This window comes from Sparus aurata, chromosome 20 (assembly GCF_900880675.1).
Source record: "Sparus aurata chromosome 20, fSpaAur1.1, whole genome shotgun sequence".
NCBI classification, from domain to species: domain Eukaryota; kingdom Metazoa; phylum Chordata; class Actinopteri; order Spariformes; family Sparidae; genus Sparus; species Sparus aurata.
In genome coordinates this window covers 22355375-22368784 of record NC_044206.1, presented here as the reverse complement: position 1 = coordinate 22368784, position 13410 = coordinate 22355375, and the positions used below count along the sequence as shown (strand labels likewise).

General features: G+C 41.2%; 1 protein-coding gene across 4 annotated transcripts in view; it reads left to right on the top strand.

Moving 5' to 3' along the window:
* tbkbp1 (TBK1 binding protein 1) overlaps nucleotides 1-13410 on the top strand; it is an 80575-nt gene that overhangs the window by 44192 nt on the left and 22973 nt on the right. For all 4 annotated transcript variants that reach the window (XM_030400383.1, XM_030400384.1, XM_030400382.1 and 1 more), the window contains 2 exons: nucleotides 6446-6568; nucleotides 9586-9690. In XM_030400383.1, the coding sequence (XP_030256243.1) occupies nucleotides 6446-6568; nucleotides 9586-9690 (228 nt within the window). The remainder of the gene's footprint in view (nucleotides 1-6445; nucleotides 6569-9585; nucleotides 9691-13410) is intronic.

Sequence of the window (13410 nt, the reverse complement as noted above, 5' to 3'; positions counted from 1 at the left end):
GTTGTAATATCCCTCACACAATCATGTCTTTCACGAAGTGTTGAACCTCGCCCCATCCTTGGTCGTGATCGACTGAGCCTTGCTCACATCAAATTCCCCCAAATCAATGTCGTTGATTAGGTAGAACATTGGATGGACTGTCTTTGCGCTGTTTTCTATTGAGTATGTGTCAAAAAGGATGAGCAACGTATCACATTCTGTTCCATTCGGTCGTAAACAATAGACCAAACAACAGCACATCCTCACATTTGAGAGAGTTTGAACTTGTGAATGTTTGGTTTTTTGTCTTTAAAAAATGACTAAAACGATGAATCAGTTATCACACTGATGGCATTTTAATCAGTGAGTCAACCAGTCACTGCAGCTCTGGTCTGGTCTGACTTTGTTGTCATAAATATGTGGTCAAACTTTATCCTACCTGTGGGATTTCTGTATCCACACAAGGGTTGAAAACATTTTGTTATGCAGTAATCAGCTGGGAAATGTTTCACAGTGAGATCTACGGCATAAGTTTATATTTCTACAGGCAAAGCTGAGCTCAGCTGAGCTGGCCAGTGATTGATTAGTGAGGTCATCCTTCAGGAACTGATCCTATAGAGTCACTTTAATGCTGAACTCAAAGGGATAAACCATCTCAACTATATTTGATGATATGAAGATCATCCCCAACTCAGATCTGACCAATCATGGACTGAGACCACACACCCTGTAAACAAACTTCAAAATTCAGCTATGTAGCCTCCCTTTATTGATATTATCTCAGTTTTAAACCCAGTTCAATTAATCACGTCTACATACATGAGACGTATTGGTGAAATCGATCCCAAGTCAGCAGGGGAATAGTTATTGAATATGAACAAGGATCGTGTCAAGAGGCAGGACAGAAGGTTCATAGGGCTCATCCACAGTGAGGTCATGAGATCTCAGGTATTGGAAAACCACGTCCGACCTGAATCCGAACAGAACAAGCTGTACATAATGTAACTCCGGGTCTGAAACGACAGAGAATCAGCTTGAAGTTTCGTGCATGAAGTCAGTCACACCGTGAACATTTCTGCACAGCCGGGCCCGTTTGCTTGGTGGTGGGAATGAGACGACTTCTCGGTTGGATGAGGGAGCGGGTGAAGCAGAAATCCACCTCGTAGCAGTAGCTGGGCCAGCGGGCAGATTTGCAGGGAGGGGGGAAATGAGCATAAAAGGAATAGCGTGGGAGGGCAGAAAGTGAAGGAAAGTGGAAAAAATAAGCGGGAAGAGGGAGTTAAATGGGCAGAAGGATGTGGCGCGAGACCCAAAAGGGAAGAGAAATGAGCCAGAAGAAGGAGATAATGATGTAAGGAGCATGGGGGAGATAAATTGCCGAAATTAAGAACAAAGACGGATTAAAGAGAAGAAAAAAAAAAAACCCCACTCTTGGATATTCTTCTTATTATCATCAGTCCGTGGTGTTCTACTTACTCTAGGAATCATACTGTGCAGGGACGAGGCTGTCGTGTATCCGCTGCCCCTCAGCTTGTGTCGCTGGTTTTACGTTACACAGGTGTACAAGAATGCGAATGCAGAGAAGAGACGTATCATGAGCCGAGAGCGAGCTTTTTTGTCTGAGAGAAGAGAGGACGAAATGCTCCAAATGACAAAAAGTTATCAAAGAGGCTGCTCCTCGAAATGCTGAGAAAGACAATTTCCAAAGCCGGTGCAGCAGCATTCTGCTCGACTACCCAGGATGCTTTTAGTGGAGAAAACTGAATCTTTTTGTGATGTCAAAGGTTTTTTTTTTCTTTTTTCTTGCAAACTGAAGCTCCAGACAGCTTTGATTCTGGGTCAGGATTAGTAGGCTTGCATGTTTTTTTATAGAGCCAGTTACATAACTTCAGGTAGAAAAACACCCCTTCATCACGCACTCGCTTAAATACACTTTATTGTTTAAGTGGGTGCAGACTCATTCATCTAAACGGCATGTTTAGTAAGTTCATATCTCATTAAATTGTTGCACTATGTAGTTCGGGGAACACATTTTCATCAGAAGAGAAAGATCGTCATTAGCTGATGTATTTTTATGCCTAAACAAACTAAAAGATAACAAACTCTTCATTTTCATGCCTGAATAAACTGAACTTGAACCTCTTTTGAGGGGAGGGCTGATGAAGGGAGATGAAGTGCAGGTGTGGAGCGAAAACAGCTTGGGGAAGAACTCAGCTAACAGGGGCTGGGCTAATTAAAGTGAAACAAGACGGGTGTGGAGGGAAAATCAGGCCGGTGAGGAGAAAAGGAGGGAAAACTGAACGCTGGAAAAAGAGGAGAAAGACACGGACCATGACGGCGACACTGACGGGAAAGCTGCGTTAGAGTTTCAGTTTGATTTAATGTCATTTTTACGTACGATGTAACCGCTAAATGTTTGTTTTTGTCATTATGGACACGTTTCTTTTAATTGTAAAAATTCACCAGTTAAAACAAAAGCAATAAAGAGGAGCCGCTTTGTTGGCAGAGGGAGAAACTTAACAACAACATCTGCAAACGTTCGTGCAGATTTGATTTTGCACAAACAAGTGTAAGTGTTGTTTTTTCTTTCAACACACTTCAGGATGCCCGGAAGAAGGCCAAGCGAGGGCGAAGAGAAAAAAACAAAACCACTGTGAGGACCGCTGAGCCTGCTTTTGATTTGGATAATTGATACTAAGGGCTCATTTTGATCAGTTTTTACTAAACTTTGAGTTGAAACCAGTGAAATATGACCTTGCAGTTAAAAATCAATGAATAGATAAAAACATAAACATTAGAATACAGTTTTAAATCTGAGATTTTTCTTATTTTTCAGTGTGGCCAGTTGATGTTTCCCCTCCGTCCCCTCGGCGAGTGCTTCGCTCTTGCTCAGCCCTTCACACTCACCGATTCATCAGTGGGCTCGGGTTTTGATTGACATTTTGCGCGAAAGTAAGAAAATGCGTTTGCCGTAAATCACGGATGTCAGTTAAGTGTTGTGGATGATGAGCTGACAGACAGCCCAGCTGATCATCACAGCAACGACGTCAATCAGCATAATGAAACCAGTCGGCAATTTAGCACTCAAATACATTTCATTACTTCCATTATTCATTCGTAAACATTTCACTTCCATTTTTCATTTGACTTGAGGCAACTTTTCCTCGATAATGAATCGCGCGTTCGTCTTGTGAGTGATGAACATCGCTCTGCTTTCATCATCTCATGTCAAGTTGTTTTTAATCCAATCAGCCTTAATTAAATCAAATCACTTAATAATTCATCTTAACTTAACTCATGTGGCAGAGTGCTGTAAAGTGCTTTGTGTGGTCTGTAGACCAGAAAGGCGAAATATAAACAGAAGTCCATTATTTACCATTTCAGATCCACTCGATGTTTAAGTTCACAAACATCATCATCGCCCTTAATTTTTTATCAATTTATTGGATTTGTTGGTTTGTTGATTCAGAGATTAAAACTGGCAATCGATGACAACACAGTTTGACTTTCCTCTCCTGACGTATGGAAGCGAAGAAATCCTGCATCCTTTCAGCGAGCAGCTGCTGCTGAAGGCCGCGGGCTGCCGCGTCGATGCTGTCTTGCCGGCAGTTTGTTCAGGACCCGTTCCCTCTGAGACAGGTGTTGATTTTGGGAGAGTGGGTGCAGATGCTGGCTGTTGTCACACCTGTGCATCTGTAAACACATCATGTGTCCTTTTATATGGACATCACAATATTGACTCGCCCAACCGGCAGTTTCTGGAGTATTTTTCTATAATTTCAGGCCTTTTTTTCTTTTCTTGTGACGACTTCTAAGTTTTGCTGCAGGCTTTCTCTAAGTGCGGCAGCTGTAATGATGCAGACGGGAGTGCTCCCCGCTGCTTTGAACATGGGGTGAGAGCGAGCCTGTTCTCCGGTTTCCCCGATGCTCTGCAGTGTGAGAAATCCCGGGGTCCCTCGGGGGGGTTTTTTGCCCATGTTGCGAACATTTACTGTTAAACTGAGCGGAGAGAGGTGTTCTGCTAAATGGAAAAGGGTTGTTTGCTCCTCAAATAGATGTTGCATCAGTGGCAGCGACTTCACACGGAAAAAATGAAAAAAGCCCTCCCTGCTTATGGAAGGCACTCTAAATGTAAATGCGTTCATGTAGGGTTAAAAGCACACAACGTTACGTAACGCGTGTGTTTTTCTATCGCAGGGGTCTGCAACCCAACGGCAGTGTAGCACTCGAGCTAGACAAATTGCTTACTTTTTAAAAGTGAAACAGCGGTACACGTTGTACAGCCCACAATGCTTATCCTACAGAATTATGATTGCATAATCAGTCATATCTGCATAATCGTAGCTGCATTTAATGCGATTATTTCTGCATAATTGAGATGTTTTCATGAAGTGCTGTTGCAGCAAACTTGCACCTGTTCCTCTGTTTCATAATACGCAGCCATGAAAGTGTTCTCACTCTTGGCTTACGAGCTCAGTGAGGCGATCGTGTTCTGAAAGTTAAAGGTTGGAGACTACCATGAATTGTTTCCAGTATCAGAGTCTGATACATCGTCTTCCTCGCTGCCACAGAGCTCCGTTGTAGTCCGGAAACACATTAAAAACACATCAATGAGACATTACCGTGAACACACACACACTGTAGTTTGTCTTGACTCAGTCCTGCGTGCACCGTCCCGCTGCACGAATTACTCACAAACTTTCCTGGAGCCAGATGCATATTCGTATCCCGATTTGTATGCAACAAAAGAAAACATGTGTACACCTTTTTTCCCCACGTGTAAAATGGTATTAAAACGGTGTAAAGACAAGTTTTTGTTTCGAGAGATAGCCGCGGGTAAGACGATGAGGTGGGCATGAGATATAAGAGGAGACAGGTGAGGAGACACAGAGGCAGGTGGGTGGAACAACAAAAAGCAAAAAGCTTTGTTGAGATAAAGCTGCATTCCAAGTCCAAGCGTGGACACCGGATTACTTTCCTGATCTTTTTATTCGATCCTGAGTTTGTGAAGCAGTTTGTTAAGCCCCATTTTTATATGAACGCCAGAGCGACATTATGTAAAAATTGACATTTTGTGTGATTTTCAGGTACAGTACATGTGCAGGCACTGTGCTATAATTAGCCCCAGCTGTCAGGTCACGCTTAATGACACCTGGTTTGAGCATTTGTACTTTTTCTTTTCTCGCTGACAAGCCTAACGAGCGCTGGAGTGGGCACAGGTATCGATATAGAAACGGGTGTTGAAGTGCGTGTCTGAAACACAATCAGGCGTGCACGCAGCTGTTAAAGTGATGCGTGAGGACATTTTATGTGGTTCTTTCTGGCTCTGTGTGTGTATTAATTCACGACTGAAAATAGTCCCTTACAAAGGTTTTGTTCATTCCCGTTAAAAACTACAGCGAGCAGATGTTTTATGAAACTACGGAGTCTTTTTTTCTTTTCTTTTTTTTAAAGAAACTAAATATTTACATTTTTTTTTTCTAATTTTCTTTAACATTGCAAAATAGGATGTTTTTCTACATTTCCGTTCATTTTCTCAGGGAATCTAGCCTGGATCTGATCTGATTGATAAAACAAATCTGTTGGTGTTTAGGTGGCAGCCGTCTGTGAGTGATCACAATTTGATGAGGATCCAAAAAAACATCCGGCTCCAGCAGATTTGAATATATTTTCTTTGATACTGGATTAGGCTTGATTGAATTAAAGCAGACTGCTGGGTCTTGACGGAGAGATTGCTGTTTTTGAAGATGTGTTTCCTCACTAGGCTAAACTACCACGTTGTTGGTTTTTGGTCTTTTCATGGGATTTGTTGACAACAACAAAAACACAGAATGATGCCCTCCATATCATCTAAGTCTACGGGGCAAGGATCCGTTTTCTGATGCTCCATCAGCCAAATGCGTCTAAAATCTCTAAATGTTATTGTTGTGTTATTTTTCGGCATCGTTTTGTCAGAAACATGGACAGATGGACAAATAAAGTTATCAATAGATGGATAGAAAAGACAGCAGCTGAATGAAAGACCTTCCCCAGATTGTGGGATGAAATCACAAAAGTATGATAGAAACCAACTTTCTGTTCCATTTCACTGAGAACCGAAAAATGAAAAATCTAGTTCACGAGAGAAAAAACATCCCCCAAAACATGACTTTAGTTAAAAGTGATATCTGGGCCAAACAGACGTTGCAGTCGATGCAGGATGAATCTTTAATGATCCCAGTGTGAAATCATCGGAAAAAAAAAAAAATGTGCAGAAAACAGCAGGAGAAAGAAAACTAACAAAAAAAAACATGATAAATAAGAAAAAAGGGTTCATTCATTGTATTATTTTACCGTCTTGTTCTCCGCTGCTCTCTCCTAACCACATCCTTGTTAGTGCACGTCTCATAAATCTCTGTAACGTTGTTTACTTCTTCTTCTTCTTCTTCTTCTTCTTCTTCTTCTTCTTCTGCTTCTTCTCCCGCAGTTCCCGATGATCAGCGAGTTCGGGGACAACAACTCCTACTGCTCCTTCGAGAGCAAAGAGACGGCGCTGCTGCACTCGGAAAATGGCAACCTGCAGCAGAGAGTCAACGTCCTGACCCACGAGGTAAGACGAGGGAAGACGAGGACAAATCCCCTTTATTTTAGTGGGAATAATAAAAACCTTATCGCACCAAAGTGTTTGAATTCCGCCGAAATCCCTCCCTGCGTGTGAATTAATTGAATTAAGAGTGAATTGAGGCCAACCCTGGTGGACGTGCGCTGAAAGACGTCCAGAACTAATTAAGCTCTAAAGCTGCTGTCCAAGCAGAAATTACTGAGATCGGGTGTTTTTTAAGAAAACCATCCAAGCAGCAGGGTGACATGGGATTTTCACGCTGGTGCTCCACTTCGGAGACGCGCTATAATTGGGACCGAACCTGGCCCGAGATTTTTGCTGAATGTGTACGCCTTGAGAAGGAAAAAACAAGAGTCTCTCCCCGACGCATCCCGCCGTGTCTGTTGGGGACGACATACATCAGATGTGTGCACGGCCGTCGGTTTTATTACTCTTCTTCTTCTTCTTGAATGTAGCTCTATGACTCTGTGAACGAGAGCGTGGGGAAATAGAAAATGAGAAACGGCCGACAACGGGGAGGCGAGCGGCAAGAGGAGCCAGAGAGCAAGAAAAAGGGGAAGGAAATGGTTTATGGGAGCAGCAGAAACGATTAACGGGACACGCAAGGTCGCACAGCTCTGACACCGGGCAGTCACGGTGATGAAATGTGCCACGGCTCACTGAGCATGCTCTGTCGGGACCTGGACCACACACGCTAAAAAAAACATATCCTCTTCTTCTTTTTGGTGAAGAGATGACTTGCACTTATCAAGGAGAGGTGGAGAAAGGTGACACATATTATTTCCTGTCCTGAGGAGTAGAATTAGAGGAATTCAAAAGGTCAAAAGATGAAGGAAAAGTGTCGTCGGCGAGGCTTCTCCTCGCATATCGTCGGACACGTGACGGCCGAGGCTTCGATCTGAACATGCTGCGTGTACATTCAGTTGGGAATAAACTGCATCTACCACTGAAGCGAAGTCGACTGACACGAGAGTGTTAATGTTTCTGTCGCTCTGCTTTATATCCGACCTCGAGGGCATGTTTTGCAGCGCAGGCCTGTGTCAAAATCTGTTTACAAGACCTTCATTATTTCAGTTCTGTGCTTGTATTTTGTGGATACTTAGATTACACAACTAAATCCGGTAAAATCAGAAAATAAGGAGCGCAAATCGCCTAGAGAGAGGAATAAACGAGGGGCTTTAAGAGCCCCAGCAGCAGATATTTGGCTCAGGGGCCACCAGCACTGACTCTTCCCTCTCTTTTATTATTTGCTTTAGTTGGCATGAGCAAAAATCAGCACAAGGCCCAGCGATCCCAATCCCAATCCATCATCTATATTTAAGCTCACAAGATTTATGATCTGCATCAGACTATTGTCACTCACAGATGTCAGCCACCTAAATACGCAGGATTTCTTATCAAGATCCAAACATTATTCCCTCGGAAATTACCAAAAATGTACACCCTGTTGCGCAGTGTTCCACAACCTTCCCAGTCTTTTGTTCAGGGTTCGTACGGGTGCTTGAAATCCTTGAAAGTGCTTGAATTTCAATGTTGTGTTTTCAAGGTCTGAAAAGTACTTGGATTTTAGTTTAAGTGCTTGAAAGTGCTTGACATTATAACTCTGTCTTCCACAAAATTGGGATCAGACTGGATAATTCATTTCTGAAGTTTTTGCTATTATGAAACATAATTTTAGATGTTTACAGCATAATACAATGTACATAATTGTGATAAGAAAACATCATGAGTATATATATTCCTGTAGATATGTATTTTACCTCAGCAAAAAGGTGCTGGAAAATCTTGAAAATGACCCTTAAACGTGCTTGAAAAGTGCTTGAATTTGACCTTGAAAAATGTGTACGAACCCTGTTTGTTACACAAATTCAGAATATGCATATATTTACAAAAATCTAAGGCAAAGCATTAGATATATGTCCTGTCTCTCAGTTAAGGGAAAGTCATAACTGATTAGCAAGTGATCACATTCTGGTTTATTTATGCTTTGCATGGTGTCCCAACTCTTTAGGAATTGGGATTTTTGTTCAAAAACAAAACATTCAACATTCAAACTTGCACGCCTTGAATTCACTTCTTTACAGAGGACTCGGAGAACCATTGTTCCACTAAACTAAACTGAATATCCTCTACAAAATACTAGAACAAAACCAGGCGACTGTGAGCTCAAGAGGCTTCATGAAACAACAAATCAGTCGTGCAAACAGTGTCCGGACTGACATACAGATTTAGAAGGTGATAATGAGAACGTCTTCTGTATCTTTTTTCAGTCCCTTCATAGAAATCCAGCTCCGTATTAATCCCGCTCTCCTCAGTCACGACGCTGTTGACAGGCCGTCCTCACCTCGGTTTCAAGCTTCTACGAGAATATGTTACCATAGACACGCTGAATAGGCCTCGTCGCTCCGGCACACCGCTGTGATGCTGCTGTACCTCTTTGTCCACGCCGTCTCTCTGTTTCTCTCACTCCTCTTCCAGCTGCTGCTCCCGCTCACATCTTCATCAAAAAAAAAAAATCTCACTTCCGTCTCCTCGCCCGCTTTAAAAAAAATCTCCTCATTTCACTCAATTTGCATGTCACTGCCCTCAGAAGTGTCAAGAATGATGCGATTATTGCTCCCGGTGACATTCAACCCCTTTATTATGTCACAGTGCGAGGAGGATAAAACCAGCTAGACATCCTGACAATTTTTCTTTTCTTTCAAAAGATTGTTGAAAACATGATTTATCCATTTGTCGAGATCCGGGATGAGTTCGCTGTGTGCATGCTGAGGTGTCAGGATTTCAGCGTCCTCAATTTGTTGGTTATGTAACCAGTTTTTTAAGAGACACATTTGATGAATCTCACAATGGAAGTTTCTGGTTTTTTTTCTCTGCCTTTTTTATTTTTTGTGGCAGAGAGGAAGTTTGACAAAGGAGCAAAAAAAGTAAATGTATGTCAAGCCTTTTTTTCCCTTCTTCCTCTTCTTTGGTCTCATCTTCTCGTTCTCTGTTTCTCGCTGCAGCTCCAGAAGAGGAAGGAGAGAGAGGAGCAGCTGGAGGACGTGATCCAGGCCTACGAGAAGATCCACATGGAGAAGAGCAACCTCCAGAGGGATCTCGACAAGATGGTCAGAGGCAACATTCTGTTCATCGCACCGAGCATTTCTCATTTTACACTAGCTTTACACGTGAGCCACATGGCTTATTAATGATTCCTTACATGCTCTGCTGATGGGGGTGAATATGTAACGTAAAATATTAACATGCCCACGTATACATTGAAAGCACTCTTGGTTAGTGTAATCGATCCTCCTTTTTTTTTTCCCCAGCTGTTTGGATTCTCTCTTTAAGCATTTTTCTATCCAAGAGTTGGGGGAAAAAACAACAATCCTCGTAAATTGTTTAACCAAAGTTAGACAGAATTTAGTTGGAAGTCAAACTGCAATAACTCACTTTAATGAGCGTTCTGCCGAGGGGAAGTAAGGCAGAGAATAGTTGGCAGATTCTTGAAAAAAATAGCAGCTATTTATCAGCTTCTTGTTGGAAAGTAGTATTATTAAATTAGAGTAGATTTGGGCCATATTGTGGCAACTGAGAGGCAATTCCAAATACATTTCAAACACGTTCCTTAGTAATTACCACCTGCTCACCGTGAAATTTGTGAAAGTGTGAAGTGTCACCTAACTTTGATTCGAGAAGCAATCTCTCTAACGAGTGTAGACGGTGAAAAGAAGAAATGGGAACCTACTCTTCAAAGTTTGGAGAGCGCCGGTCGTGAACTTACACTCCGATTCACATCTGTCCAGGGAAAAATGTCGGATCTCACATTTCCCAAAATGACACCAATAGAATCTTTAATTAGACATCCGTTCTTTTAAAACTCCACTCTTTTGTAGTCAGCACAGATTTATGTTAAAAGAAAAAGATTATTTTCTCAGACTTTACAAAGTAACCTCTAGACGCTCAGAGAGTCTAGAACAGTTCTCACAGGCTGAGACGTCGCCCTCATTGCAAGTAAGCTAAGTGTGATGTGGAGATCTCTTCACAATGCTCATGGTCTTAAATGTATATGAGTGTTTTCCTTTACAACTTTGCATACAATCTGTATCCCAATACAAGCCTGAAAGCAATATATAATACTGATAAAGTCTTCATGCCTTGCAGTGGACATATTATAGACAAGCCTCCTTAAAAATGAACATTTTTTACTACCTATGTTTACGTTTATTGTTAGATGGGGACCTCTAGTGGTTGCAGTAATTATGACAGGAGCAAAGGAGGAACTCAGCTGACATAAAGACCAAAAAAATCCAAACACACACAGGAAAATCATGTGTGTGAAACCAAAAGTTTGGAAATGTTGACAGCATGAGTTCACTTAAATAACATAATGTGCTTATATAACTTAGGTAACGTAACAAACAGTTATTTTTACACAAACTTCTCCTTAACCTAACCAATGTGTTTTATTGCCTAAATATAATCAAGCTGTGACCGTCTCACATTAACCATGCGTTTAAAACTGCAACCATTTCACGACTTGAGATAAAATAGTTATTGAATGCAGCTACAGCCCTATTATTACACTCAGAACCAAACAATGGTTATGTAATTTCATTTCATTCAGAGTTTCTGGCAATCGGCCTATTCAGTCGTTTATATGTGAGGATGTGTTGCTATATTTCTGTTGCAAACTTCAAAACTAAATCAGTAACATCTCAGCTTCCTCCGTGTAACTTCCCTGGGTAACATTTTATATCATAAAGAATTGATCTCTAGTCATGTAAATCCTTTTTCTCTCCTGATGTTTCTTTCACATTTGGGGACTCTGATAGCTCAACAGAGAAGAAAAGACATTTTGAGTGACTTTACAAATTGCATTGGATCACTTTGACTGTGCACTTCCACTACACTACACTGCTCATTTCAAAGTAATTGCCTCTTCAGCGAACTTTTTCATTACTTCTTATAGTGAGTCAACAGTCCTTCAGAGAGAAGAGTCCTCTCAGAGTCATTCACTGAAATCTCTCCCCTGACATGGCACATACACTTGATTTTTCTTTAGTAGAAGCGAACAAAAGTTTTCATTTAGAAAATGAATGTAATTGTTTTTCTAAGAAACTGCAACTCCTTGTCATATAAAAAGTAGTACTAGGATTAGTTTTTAGCTTCATCCTCCAGCTCATTTTGTTAATAACATTTGTGTGCGACTGTGAATTTTTTTTTAACACATTTCTGTAACAAATCAAAGTCGATCCAGACCAGGTAGAGTCTTCCAACTGAACAGATTGGCTGGCTGGTCTCTCTCAGATCCCCTCTGTGATAATAAACCATCTCATATGAGAGTGGAGTCCATTGAGCGGCTCTTTGCCGAGCAGCATCAGCAGTTTTGTGTGTTGGGAGTGATTAAAGGATGAGGTGTGCCAAGATGTTGGAAGTGCCACCTGCCAGTGACTGACACAGTGTCAATGTCACCTGGAGCTGCGCCTCCAACTACCTACTGAGCCTCATTGATCTTTAACCTTCCAGCAGCGCACTCGCTCCCTAATCTACATAATGTTCAGACTTTTTCACTAAATATGTTGTACAAGGACAGCGAGAAGTGAAATGAAAACTATTTTCAGGAGGGCCAATACCACCCTCAACCCAACCAATCTAGTGTCGCAACAAAATGATTATTTTCATCGTTGTTGAATCTATTTTCTTGATTTAATGATTAGTTGTTTGGTCTATTAATAGTCAGTAAATGGTGAAACACATCAATCAGTGTTTCCCAAAGCCTTGAATGTAAGTTCTTAAATGTCTTGTTTTGTCCACAACCCAAAGATATTCAGTTTTCTGTCAAAGAGGAGAAAAGAAACCAGGAAATGTTCACATTAAAGAAGCTGGAATCAGAGAATTATCAAAAAGAGTTGGCAATTAATTTAATAGTTGACAGTCGTCATCACGTGGTTAAGGCTGTGAAATGGTTGCATTTTGTTGCGAAACTAAGATTATCTTCTTGGGTGTTAAAAGTTAACTTCAGCAGGTAGGCCCTGATTTACTTGATTTGAAATGAATCGGTTTAATGCGGACAAAAGAAGAACATTCTCCCAGGAGAAAGCCTTTGTGGTGTTTACAAAGGTGTGTTTGGTGTGTGCTTTTCTCAGTTTGAGTAAAGTCTTACGAATATAAAACCTCCATGAATCAAAAAATCCTAATAAAAAGAGTCAAAATAGACCTTATGTGCAGTTTGAGGTGTGCTGTCAACAGATTTACAGTTGACAGTCGTCATCACGTGGTTAAGGCTGTGAAATGGTTGCATTTTGTTGCCAAACTAAAGATAATCTTCTTGGGCATTAAAAGTTAACTTCAGCAGGTAGGCCCTGATTTACTTGATTTGAAATGAATCGGTTTAATGCGGACAAGAAGAAGAACGTTCTCCCAGGAGAAGGCCATGGTGTGTTTGGTGTGTGCTTTTCTCAGTTTGAGTAAAGTCTTAAGAATATAAAACCTCCATGAGTCAAAAAATCCTAATAAAAAGAGTCAAAATAGACCTTATGTGCAGTTTGAGGTGTGGTGTCAACAGATTTACAGTCCCTTTTATGATGGCAGTTTGGGCCTCAAGGGAAGCACGTGACTTCCTCCTTTGCTCCCAAGGGTCACTGCCTAATAATAAACTTAAATATGGGTTGTAATAAGCTGCTTGCACAGATGACAATAACAGACATTTTTTTTCTGGTGAGGAAGGCTGGATTCATCACCTCACATCAATCAAACCTTTGGATAAGCTGATAAAGTTAATATCAATCCCTGGTGCAGATATCAAAAGTATAATATCAGTCCCAGGAAATGAATGTCGATTAGTC